This window comes from Bombina bombina, unplaced genomic scaffold, assembly GCF_027579735.1.
Source record: "Bombina bombina isolate aBomBom1 unplaced genomic scaffold, aBomBom1.pri scaffold_776, whole genome shotgun sequence".
Classification (NCBI taxonomy): Eukaryota; Metazoa; Chordata; class Amphibia; order Anura; family Bombinatoridae; genus Bombina; species Bombina bombina.
The window spans coordinates 16,698-29,858 of NW_026510855.1; the positions used below are offsets into that span (position 1 = coordinate 16,698).

At 38.1% G+C, this 13,161-nt stretch overlaps 1 protein-coding gene across 1 annotated transcript; it reads left to right on the top strand.

Moving 5' to 3' along the window:
* Positions 1–3,694: 3,694 nt before the first annotated feature.
* Positions 3,695–12,870, top strand: LOC128643495 (tetraspanin-10-like). The gene is made up of 4 exons (XM_053696341.1): positions 3,695–3,919; positions 10,514–11,100; positions 12,014–12,316; positions 12,525–12,870. The coding sequence occupies exons 1-4, from the start codon at positions 3,824–3,826 to the stop codon at positions 12,568–12,570; spliced, it is 1,032 nt and encodes a 343-aa protein (XP_053552316.1). The 5' UTR covers positions 3,695–3,823; the 3' UTR covers positions 12,571–12,870.
* The last annotated feature ends 291 nt before the right edge of the window (positions 12,871–13,161 follow it).

Genomic DNA, 13,161 nt, shown 5'->3' on the forward strand with positions numbered 1-13,161 from the left:
ATTTTCTGCAGGCGTCTCTGTGAGTGTGTGTGTGTGTGTGTGTGTGTGTATGTATGTATGTTCTGTGTGTTTTCTGTCAGTGTCTTTGTGAGGGTGTGTGCATATGTCTGTGGTGTTTTCTGTGGTGTGTCTGGGAGAGGCTGTGTGTATGTCTTCGTGCCATTTTCTGTGTGGTGGTCTCTGTGAGAGTGTGTGTGTGTGTATATGTCTTTGTGTGTTTGTCTGTGGATGCCTCTGTGAGAATGTGTGCGTATGTCTTTGTGCTTTTTCTTTGGGTGTCTCTGTGAGGGTGTGTGCGTATGTCTTTGGGTATTTTCTGTGGATGTCTCTGTGAGGGTGTGTGCATATGTCTTGTGTATTTTCTGTGGGTGTCTCTGTGAGGGTATGTGATGTGTGTATGTATGTCTGTGTGTTTTCTGTGAGAGTGGTGTGCATATCAAGCAAGAAAAAGGGAAAATCAGGTCCGGGAGCGTCAGTTTAAAAAGGTAGTCCTTTATTTGATGAAACAATTAAAAAGTCACGATACACATATACCAGGATAGCAGAACACCTATGTGTAGGCTGTGGCTGTGAGATCAGCTGATGCATTTCGGCAGTTATGCATATGTCTGTGTGTTTTCTGTGGGTGTCTGTGAGAGAGAGTGTGTGTGTGTGTGTGTGTATCTTCATGCATTTTCTGTGGGTGTCTCTGAGAGTGTGTGTATGTATATGTCTTTGTGTGTTTTCTGTGGATGTCTCAGTGAGGGTGTGTGTGTATGTATGTCTTTTTATGTTTTCTGTGGGTGTCCCTATGTGTGCGTATGTCTTTGTGGGTTTTCTGTGGGTTTCTGTGTGTGTGTGTGTGTATGTCCTTGTGTGTTTTCTGTGGGTGTCTGGTGAGTGTGCATGTCTTTGTGTTGTTTTCTGAGGCTTGTCTCTGTGGGTGTTTCCCTTGGGTGTATGTGCAAGTTTGTGTTTGAGTTTGTGTGTGTGTGTGTGTGTGTGCTGTCCATTGTCTGTACCTTTTAGGACATTTTGACCTTTCTACTGATTATTCACATCTTTCTACAGACTTTTGAGACTAATGAGACCTTTCCGGAAGTCACCATCCACCACTTAAAGGGACATTAAACCCAAACATTTTCTTTAATAATTGAGGACAGATAATACAATTTTAAACAACATTCCAATTTACTTCTATTATCTAATTTGCTTCATTCTTAGATATCCTTTGTTAAAGAAATAGCAATGCACACAAGCAAGCCAATCACAGGAGGCATCTATGTGCAGCCACCAATCAGAAGCTACTAAGCCTATCTAGATATGCTTTTCCAGGAAAGAATATCAAGAGTATGAAGCAAATTATATAATAGAAGTAATTAGAAAGTTGTTTAAAATGGTATTCTCTATTTGAATCATGAAAGAAAAAAATTGGGTTTAATGTCCCTTTAACCTTTAAATTATTTTTTAGGCAGTTTCAGGACCCTTTTTTTAACCACTCTATGCTGTTGTCACCATATAGTTGGCATCGTTCCTTGACAAAAAGATAATCAGAACTCCATATGTTGTCTTGTAAATCTCCTTTTTTGACAAAACTGTAGCCACCTCATTACTTGTCAGGTCAATGTAATCAAGTTCTGAGTGTCTGTGTGGGGGTGTCTGTGTCTGAGTGTGTTTGTGTGTCTGCTAGAGAGGTCTATATGTGAATCCTTGTGTTGAGTGCGTGTTTCAGTGCATGAGTCAGTCTGTGTGTTTCTGTGTTACTACCTTTACAACATTTCCAAGTTTGACTACACTTAAGATAAAGGGCATATACGTTTTTAGTCACTTGGTCAAAAATTGAACATGTCAATGGGGGGGGGGGGCACTGATCAATGGTTAAGTCAGGGGCCCAAAATTTCTAGTGGTGGCCCGATACCATAATCAGACATGTAATGCTTGGGAACAGCGCTGGAGTGGAGCTGCATGTGCAACTTTTACTATGTGTTAAAGGACAGTAAACATCTTGAAATTGTTATGTCATATATTTAGTTATGTATAAGGAAATAACCTTGCACAATATTTTTTATTGATTTTTTTACCCCTCTTTCCATGCATTATAGCTCTGAAAAATTGTAGTGTTTCTAATTCTCAGATTTCAAAATGCAACTTGATGACTGATGGTTAATCCTGTCATAATCAGCTTTAACCCTTCCATAATGCATTTTGGTGGCTAGCCTTGTTGTCTGTAGACACGAAGCCCTGATTAGCTCATCCAAATAAGGCAAATTGTGGGGTAGAGTTTGGCTATTGATAAACAATTGCAGCAAACAAGGTATTAAAGGGATATGAAACCCAATTTTTTTTCTTTCATGGTTCAGATGTTCAATATTTACTTCATTCTCTTTTGTTGAAAAACAGGGATGTAAGCTTAGGAGCCGGTCCAATTCTGGAGTACTATAAGACAGCATTTTTGCAATAAGTTATCCATTTGTAAGAACATTAGATGGCAGCACTATTTCCTGCACATGTAGTGCTCCAGATGCCTACCTAGGTATCTCTTCAACAAAGAATATCATGGAACAAAGCAAATTTGATAACAAAAGTAAATTAGAAACTTTTTTTTTTTAAAAGGTATGCTATGTCTGAATCATAAAACAACATTTTTGGGTTTCATATCCCTTTAATTTATAGATGTTTAGACTTGTCTGATATGTTATTCTATAGCAACACAAAAGAAATGCCTTGTGTTACAAGGAGTTTACTGTCCCTTTAAAGGAACATTACACTGTTGAGAGCACTACTACAGTAGCACAGATACAACCTCTCCATGCTATTGGTTTTCTCCAGTGCCTTCAGCTGTCTTCAATGCTGTTCTCTTCTTCAAAGCCAGTAACACTGCAGATCTATAAAAGTGCACTGTTTCTGTCAGAAGATGCAACAATAACGCGAGCTACAAGATGGCGGCACCAGTATAAATGCAAAGCTTTAAGCTTTTAGAGTTAAAATAAGAGAACAGATTAATATTGTTATTGTTTACAATGATAGATAATCCCTTTATTATCCATTCCCCAGTTTTGCATAACCAGCATGGTTTATACACTTTATACCTCTGTGATTACCTTGTATCTAAGCTTCTGCAGAATGCCCCCTTATCTCAGTTCTTTTGACAGACATGCATTTTAGACAATCAGTGCTGGTCTCATAAATAGCTCCACAGGAGTGAGCACAATTTTATCTATATGGCACTCATGAACTAGCACTGTCTAGCTGAAAAAAACTATAAAAATGCACTACTTAGAAATTAGCATATGAGCTTACCTAGGTTTAGCTTTCAGTAAAGAATACTAAGAGAACAAAGCAAATGCGATGTTCAAAGTAAATTGGAAAGTTATTTAAAATGACATGCCCTATCTTAATCATGAAAGTTTAATTTTGATTACACTGTCCCTTTAATCATAGCACCTACGCAAGTTTACTATATTGGACTAGAGACAGTAGATAGTTTTGAAACTATGCAAAGATGTTTCATACAATCGTTTATTGGTGGGTTACAAAACAATTAGATTTTTTTTTATTTACAGATACCTAGATCATCGACCTGAAAATAAACTGCGGCATTAGGACAAAGTCTGGCATTTTGTAGGTGGACAAAAGTACAATTGTTAATCACCACAAGACTGAAGAGGTTAATAAGGGGGTTGTCCTCTTTAATAAGCTGGAATGGTGGGACTTGAATCCAGCTTCTCACATGATCAAAGACTGACTAGTGGGTCTGATGATCATGTCTGCAGGATGAAGAGGGTGTTGGGTGAAAGAACTAAATAGAAAAAACCCACAGGAATCTCACTCTGAGCTGAAGAAAATGTGTGCAAATTTTCTTAAATTTTCGCCAAAATTATGTCCACTACTCAGGAAAAAAACAGAGGAACCAAATGAATCCAGCCGATTACTAACCAAGGTGATTACATGACTAATACTTTTCTGCTGTTCTGCATGGCTGCCTACATTGTATTGTTTATGCTCAGTGTAGAATTCCATACATTAATGGTTTTACTTCCAATACAATGATAATACCTATGTGAGTAACTTTAATATCAGTTGGTTATCTGTTGCATGTATTCGGCATTATTTATTTGCCTTTCATTATGAGTGTTAAAGGGACATGGTAATTATATTTTGTGTCTCACTTAAATGATGGCACTTCAAAATGTGATAGTTTATTTTCTTGTCAAGCTAGCAGGGGCATGTCTATCTCAACAGCAGAGTGTCCGGTACAATTGATTGCGGTCCCTGCTAGCTTTAAGGGGATGTATACACCTTTTTTATATCAAATGTTTAGGTTATGAGTAATGAAGCAACTTTGCAATACATTTTCATTATTTATTTTGTCCCATTTTCATGTAATTTTTAGCTCTGAAAATTGAGCAATTTCTAATTCTCAGAACTCTGCAGACTTCTCAAGGCAAAGTGTGTTTTCATATTTGCCTCTAATTGGCTTTTTTTCTTAGCTGCAAAACAGTGAATTTTAAACAAACTTTATGACAGTGGCTGCTAGCCTTGTTGTCTGTGGACTAAAGCCCTGATTGACTCCTCCAAATAGGGCAAATGGTGGGTGTAATTTGGTAAATGAAAAATAATTACAGTAAAAAGGATGTTAATTTGCTTTACAAATGTTAATACTTGGCTGATATAATGTTGTGTTTTATTTTGAATTAAACTTTATTTAAATTGTAAAGGTTCACAAAAAAAGCTTAATGTTATGTTACAAAGAACATCATCAACATATAGAGTACACCAAGTGGCTAATGGTATCATAGACAATCGTATATCATAGATAATCATTGTAAGCATAAACAGTAGAATAATAAGGCGGCATGGATAGGCTGATGTTATTCTATAGCAAAAGAAATGTAATGTAATTACAAGGTATTTAATGTCCCTTTAATTTAAATGCAAGCAGCTGTTACTTAAAGGGACATGAAAGTCAAAATTAAAATGACATGCTCTCTTAAAATCTCCTTTTTATTATCAAGTTTATCTTTTTCACTCTTGGTATCCTTTTGTTGAAAATCATATGTGTATATATGCTCTGGAACAGCAATGCATGGGAATCTAGCAGGTGATTGGTGGCTACACGTTTCCTCTTGTCATTGGCTCACTAGATGTGTTTACCTAGCTACCAGTATTGCATTGTTGCTCTAAAACACATTGTAAGATGCAACTGTACAATAATATACAATGCTGTAATATATTACAGCATTTTCATTTTGCCCTTTTTTGTCCCATATTTTTTTTTATTTTATTTTTTTCCATGTAAAAACAAATAATTTTAAAAGCTGCTTTTTAATATGCATTTAAGTAAATTGCTTGATCAGATGTAGTAAAATTAGAAAGCACATAGTCTACCCTGTATATGCTAGTTACACCTGAAACAAAATACATGACATGTACTTCTGGAATCTTTTTAAAACACTGTTCATAAAATGTTAATTATCTGACACTTTTTTTTTTTTTTTTTTTTTTTTTTTTTTTTTTTTTAAATGATTCAGGTAGAGTCTCAATTGTTTTTATTTAGTTTTGTAGTGTAGTAAACAAATGTATATAATTAAAGAGAGACCTAACCATGTTATAACTAAATCATGAGAGAAACAGTTTGTGTTTTAAAAGGGCATGGCAGCCCAGTGTGTATAAGATTTATAAAATATAGGGGTTGATTACAATCCTTTAGAAAAAGCGTAAGAAATTATTTACCAAAATCCCCACGGAAGTGCACAATAAAAAAAAAAAATAAATAAAAAAAAAATAAATAAAAAAAAAAAAAAATGGGGTTTCTATTTACTTTGTTCTTTGTGTAATCCTTTGTTTAAAAGTAGGTAGGTTTAGGAGTGTACATATATAATATTTTGAACACTATATGGGAGCGGTTTTGCAAGAATACTATAAATGGCAGCAGTGTTTGCTATCATGCAGTGCACCAGACACGTGCACACTACCTCCTTATGTGTTCTTCACAGAATACCATAAAGACAAAGCAAATTTGGTAATATAAATACATTTGAAATTTTTTTTTTTTTTTCATTGTATGCTCTGTCTAATCATGAAAGAAAATTAAAGTTTCATGATTCAGATATTGTGTACAAAATAAAGTTCCATTTTTCTTGATATAGTTTATATTTTTTTTATTTTTATTTTTAAACGTTGCTCCTTTACATGAGAGCAAACTGGGGAGTTTGGGCATACCTTCAGTACTGTATGGTAGCAATTTTTGTAACCGTGTTGTACATTGTAACAAACACTGCTGCCATATAGCACTCAAGAACCCTTTTAAACTCCCAAACATTCCTAAATAAGCTAGCAAGAGAACAAAGTAAATTTAAAACTAATTTAAAATGTATAATTTTCAGAAATTATGACTTCCACACTGGTTTAAAGGGACAATAACCCCCCCCCCCCCAAAAAAAAAAAAGTCATGGTTTGAATATAACATAAAATTTTAGACAACTTTTCAATTTTCTTCATTATCTTGTTTTATCCTTTGCTGTAGGAACAGCATTGCAGACTGGCAGCTAGATGAACACATCTAATCAGCCAATAACAAAAGACCACCAATCAGCAGCTAGCTCCCACTAGTGCACGATATGTGCATATTCTTATTTTTTTTCTTTTACAAGTGATACCAAGAGAACATAGCACATTTGAAAATAGAAGTGAAATTTAAAAGTTTGCAGAAGGATTTAAAGATAGGTCAAACAGCCTAGTCTTTAATAAAGACTACATATACAGCACTCAGAGGGTTAATTGTTCTGTATTTAATGTTGATATATCACCACACACTTACTGATTTAACTAATTAGTATCATGAAGGAATTGACAGCAAAGTGTGTTGCTGAGGGATTGTGTTGATTAAAACATAACTTTTTATTACACACAATACACAAGTTAAAATAGGAAAAGATAAATAAAATCACACTTAGGTTTGTTTCGTAGATGCGTTAAGTATAATAAGAATGGAGAGTGGTATCAATACTTGTAGTGTGTTCTTCTGGTATAGCAATTATATAAGTAGTTACTTAGTGACGGTATCATGTAGTCGCCAAAGAGCTATCGTATGTATGTATATATAATTTGTAGTATGCTCATGAAATGCAAAATTGTATATTAAAATCATGTAGACGCAAAACTATTAATGACTACATACAATACCTCTTTGTTAAACTTATACAAGTATTACAGAGGGTAATGAACACTGGGGTTAGTTCAGTATAGTGACTGCTCAATTAATAAGCTTACGCCCTAATGGTGACCTGTTATATGTATTGGTACACTTAAGAACTTTAACAAGTTGCTCTGAGCAAGCCGCTTTGCTTAAGAGGTTTTAGCCCTTATGTGACAATTTAGTATATGGGTTCAAATATAGAAACTCTGATAGATTATCGAGTTCCAATTATCGCAAGTGGCTTGACCAAAATGTTAGCATATATCGAGTGGTAAATACCGCCACTGTGAATACAGGAAAAGTTAGCGTATATCGAGTGATCTACTTGTGCAAATGTTGCAGGGGGTAATGAACACTGGGTTTACTTCAGTATAGTGACTGCTCAATTAATAAGCTTACGCTCTAGAGGTGACCTGATATATGTATTGGTACACCTGAGAGCTTTATTAACCAGTTGCTCTGAGCAAGCCGCTTTGCTTAAGAGATTTTAGCCCTTATGTGACTGTAACGGAAGCTTCCGTTACTTTTGTACTTGGAGAGGACTGCAGGCCAGCCTTCTCCCCACCGACTATGGACCCAGGAACTTGAGGGGATTCTATGATTTGGGAGGTGGGTGCCCAGGGTACATTTGGAGTACTTTTACCCTGGATTCAGGTTTACACAGTTTCCATGAATTCCCAGAGACTCTAAGAACTGAAGGGCCTTGAAGATTCCTGTGTTTTGTTGGAGTATAAGGTGATAGCCCAATCCAGCATTGTCTGCTACAACACCCCCCCAGACTCGGAATGTTTGAGCTAATTGAAACCTCCTGCTCTAATGCTGAGACCCCCTGTAGTTATCTAGTCTAGGTGTGAAGTGTCTTCCTGTTATTGTGTGAGCCATCCATTGTCCTTTTGTAAGTCAGGATGTGATTAGAATCTTGTTTAACTAACCATTGTCTGATGTTTGTCTCATTGTATAATTGTTTCTTTTGATTATGTAGTAACTACCCCCATTTGTTGGAAATGTATAAAAGCTGTGTTTTCTGTGCAATAAAGCAGTTCCTATTTTGACCCTCAAGCATTCATTCTCGGCTACTGTTCTTGGGGGTAGCTATAACAACTGGCAGCGGCCGTTATTCTAATAGCGGCAGGTATCCAGTGGAGGTTCATGGGTTGGCATTTGGTGGGAGGAATCTGACTTTAGTGGGTATACCCAGTCTGGGGTACTGAGACCCGCTACAATTGTCTGGCAGCGGTGGGATCTGCTTCCTCCTTACGGAGCAGTTCCAAACTACCAGTGGGACCTCCTTGAGGGAAATGGAGGCTGAATTCCAGTGGAGATTGGAGGCAGTGCTGGCCCAGTTTGATGGCCCTGTCTTGGCAGAGGACAAACTGGCCTGGAAGGATATAGTTCGACGGAAACTCTGGCACAAGGCTCTCCAGTTCGAACAAGACTACCAGGGAAGTACCTTCCTACTCCAGAGCAGCAATACTGGCTCCAGATGGATCTACGAATGCCGTTCCTGGGAAAGCAGCCCCAGGAGGAATCGATGGACGGATTGGTCCAGACAGAGATGGAGGTGGATGAAGGGTACCAGGCACTGCGGTGGTATGTGGCCCAGGTGTGTCCGGAGATGGATTTGGATGATCCTACAGAGGGCTATGACTACGGCGGCCCAGGATTGCTATTTGAAAGTCTCACACAGGACCCCCACTGTGGGAGTACGGCAGAGTGGCGTCAGGAGGACATACTGGAACACAGAGAGCTGAGGCTGAACCTTACAGAAGTATCCGGACTGAGAGACTATCTTTATTACCTAGCTGCCCACAAGTGGGAGCTAGAAAAGGCATATAAAAGGCTGTTGGATCTCGTTCAGCAGCATGCCTCAGAGCCTGAAGAGGGCTATGGTTCAGCAATCAGGGATTTATTGGACTTTTCCTCAGGAGTGGCAACCGATAATGAGCTGCTAGACCATGATCAGCAGCCTGGCCCTGAGCTTGCCACACCAGTAGAAGCGCTGGCAACAGGGCAGGGCACCATTGGCCTCTGTCCAGCACCTGTGATATCTCTGGAGCCCATGGAGAGGAGGTAGTCAATTTCTCTACACAGCCACAGGCTCCAGAGATTGATAATTTAATAGACTTTTCCTCTGAGGAGGGACAGACCGGTGAGCCTCCAGCAGAAGAGGTGGCCACAGGGCAGAGGACCCCTGGCCTCTGCCCAGTACCTGCAGCAGCTCCAGGAAGCCAGGGAGAGGCGGGTAACTGACCTCTCTCCACAGCAGCAGAGTCAGTTCCAGGGAGAGGAGGTAGTCTGGGACCCCCTGTTATCTAGCCTAGGTGTGAAGTGTCTTCCTGTTATTGTGTGAGTCATCCATTGTCCTTTTGTAAGTCAGGAAGTGATTAGAATCTTGTTCAACTAACCATTGTCTGATGTTTGTCTCATTGTATAATATTTGTTTCTATTGATTATGTAGTAACTACCCCCATTTGTTGGAAATTTATAAAAGCTGTGTTTTCTCTGTGCAATAAAGCAGTTCCTATTTTGACTCTCAATCATTAAGTCTTGGCTACTGTTCTGGGGGTAGCTATAACAACTAGCAGCGGCCATTCTAATAGCGGCAGGTATCCAGTGGAGGTTCATGGGTTGGCATTTGGTGGGAGGAAGCTGACTTTAGCGGGTATACCCAGTCTGGGGTACCGAGACCCGCTACAGTGACAATTTAGTGTATGAGATCATATGGGTTCAAATTAATAAAGAAACTCTGATAAATTATCGAGTTAAATTATCACAAAGGCTTGACCAAAGTGTTACCCTCTGTTTGTACAGGTAAAGTTAGCATATATCGAGAGGTAAATACCGCCTCTGTGAATACAGGCAAAGTTGGCGTATATCAAGTGATGAATACCGTCAAAGAATTAATCATAAATTGAGTCCGCTGTTTATGCGGATTTGATAAGCACACTACAGGTTAAGCAGTTGAATATCATTGTTACTAAGTCAGCCTTCTACCATTGTAGCAAGTAAATAAACTGCATCAGCGAAATTAGCCTAAGGCAAACTAAAACACAGGAGCTCCTAGGACTCCTCACCAGTACCCTAACTACCCTGTGAAATTAAAAGTGTCTTAAACTGACATGCTCTATCTGAATCATGCAAATTTAATTTTGATTTTCCTATTCCGTTAAGAAGCACAAAGCCTCTAGCCTATGCTGAAACCATTTTATGTAACAACTGTTCTTTAGTTATATATCTATACCAATCATAATTAAAACATTCACAATTGTTATGTTAGGAAAGTATACACACATTTTTTAAATGTTATTAGTATATGGGCCTTTTATTTTTCTTTAGGGAGATGCTGAATCCCAGAAGGCTACATTTGGTGCCCTGCATAATCGCATTCAAAATGGCAAGGCTGACACGGACCTTGCTGAGGCAGTTTCACCCAAAAGAGGTCTACTATCCAGTCCTGATGTCCTTATATCTTTCATCAAGTATTTTATGTTCTTCTACAACTTTGTCTTCTCGGTCCTGGGCTTGGCTGTCTTTGGCATTGGTATCTGGGGGCTTGTAGATAAGCAGTCACTGATGCCTGAACAGATCAGTAACCTAGGCACAGATCCTATGCTCTTCTTTGTTCTTATGGGATTGGTTGTTAGTGTGCTATCCATGTCAGGGTGTGCTGGTTTCCTGAGAGAGAATTCCTGCCTCCTTAAATTGTTTTCTGCAGGAATCGGCACCCTGCTTATCACACAACTGCTATCTGCCGCCATCATCTTCTCCTTCAGAGAACAGATTAGAAATTCTGTTCAGAACTTCTTGCTAGTAGCTGTGAGCAGATACCAAGATGATTCTGACCTGAGGTTTATTATGGATGAACTTCAGCTAGGAATGGAGTGCTGTGGAGTTCAGTCATACCAGGACTGGGAATTTAATCTGTAAGTATCAAACCTCTTTCTACAATAGCATTTTATTCTGTAATGGGGTCAGTTATTAGGAATTCATTTTCTTTGCAAATTAACTGTAGCCATGTGCATAGATAAATTATTATAGAGTAATATAATATTAAAGGAATAGTCTTGTCAAATTTTAAGCTTTCATGATTCAGATAGAGCATGCAACTTTCTAATTTACTCCTATTATTTTTTTTTTCTTCGTTCTCTTAGATATTTATTTGAAAAAGCAGGAAGCAGTCTCATTTTTGGTTCAGCACCTGGGTAGTGCTTTCTGATTTGGCGTCTAAATAAATCCACCAATCGGGAAGAGCTACCCAGGTGCTGAACCAAAAAGTGGGCCGGCTCCTAAGCTTACAATATAAGCTTACAAAATAAAAATAGCAATAGAATGAAGAAAAATTGATAATGGGAGTAAATTAGAGCATGCAACTTTCTATCTGAATCATGAAAGTTTACTTTGACTATCCTGTGTATATGTGTATATATCTCTATCTATTCATATATGAAATATGTTTATATATTTTATTTTTAAACCAGGTAGTAATTTACAAACAAGGGCATCTGGTCTTTCATTGAAAATCAAAACTGACCTCAATACACTCCCTCTCCTCCTTCCCCCCCCCCCCCCCCATAATTTTCATGTTCCCTTTAAATTCACCCTTTTCCCAATCTCTCCTCAATCCTACTTTTCTCGCAGCTTTGATCTCTTATGTCTTACTCTTCCATTACCATATATTTGAACCACTCTTTTTCTACCAATCTTCTTCTATCTCCCCCTTCTTCTCCCATTCTCTCTTCCATGTCCATGTAATTTACTTCTCAAAACTGCACTTAGAACTTCATAGTCCATTAATCCAGATTTAAAATGTACCTCAATCCATATCTCCTCCTGCAGGTATTTCAATTGCAGCTCCCCAGGAGTTCTTGCTTGTGGGGTTCCATACTCCTGCTGTATCGACCCACTAGAAAATGGCACTGTGCCAAATTCTCAGTGTGGGTATGGAGTCCTAGAGATGGGAGAGATCCTGGCAGGAAGCCGAATCTACCTTGGAGGATGTGTGCCTCAACTGTCTCTCTGGCTACAACGTGGGATGTGGGATATTACTACAGGATTGCTTTTGGTTACCACTGTTGAGGTTATCTGTATTCTGTGTGCCAGGAGGATGCTGGAAAATATCAAGATGATTAAATCCTACTGGTAGGACTTCATTGACCATGTTAAACCTTGAATTAGTTGGCTGCAGAGTTGAATGTTTTTTACAGCTCATCAGTAAATGAAGGACACTAACAGCACTGTAGAAACTGAGAAAAAGCTTGCCCCATTGAAAGTTTTATAGAGATATGAAGTATTCTATGTAAACCTTCACCACCTAATGACTTGTCTTATCTACTGTTTTCTTTTAAAGGTGGCAAGGTGATTCTCAGAACTTCAGGACTATCAGTGTTCAATGACAGCATGTCAGTTTGTATCACCAGCTTCAGAATGTATATATCCATTATAGCACTAGTGATTCTTTACATATAGAAGGTTAAACAGCCTTTGGAGCTTGGAATCCAGTGACTATAAACAGTGTTCTTTCTTCTAATATACCAACAGATAAAGCTCACATGGCCATTCATATGGAAAAGCTTTTCCAGACTAGTGACAAAATAAGATGATTATTTTTTTTGGCTTAAATGAATAATAAAAATACAAGCAGTAAACATAACAGGTTTGCAACTATTACATTAAATAAAATGATCATATGAAAATGCATCTTTTTATTGTTGTGTCTTACAGCTGACTAATGTTACTCATACATCATCTGCTATTCAAAGCATTGTCCATGGGAGGAGCTTCTGCCTAGACTAGAATCTAATCCTACTTTTGTTGCTGATCTCTATATCTAGGAAGACAAGAAGACCAGTCTCCTCACAGAATGTGTTTCCACTGTATCTAAGGGTTATGCATCGACAGGAGTATGAGAAACAATGTCTCTTGTTTTTAGCTTTTTCCTTCCTCTAGTTTTTCAACCTGATTTTATACATGAATTCCCACATGCA

Coding starts and splice junctions, on each gene's coding strand:
- LOC128643495 (XM_053696341.1), top strand. CDS start 3,824: ATGTGTGCAAATTTTCTTAAATTTTCGCCAAAATTATGTCCACTACTC. Junction 3,920..10,513: donor CCAGCCGATTACTAACCAAG/GTGATTACATGA, acceptor ATTTTTCTTTAG/GGAGATGCTGAATCCCAGAA. Junction 11,101..12,013: donor CAGGACTGGGAATTTAATCT/GTAAGTATCAAA, acceptor CTCCTCCTGCAG/GTATTTCAATTGCAGCTCCC.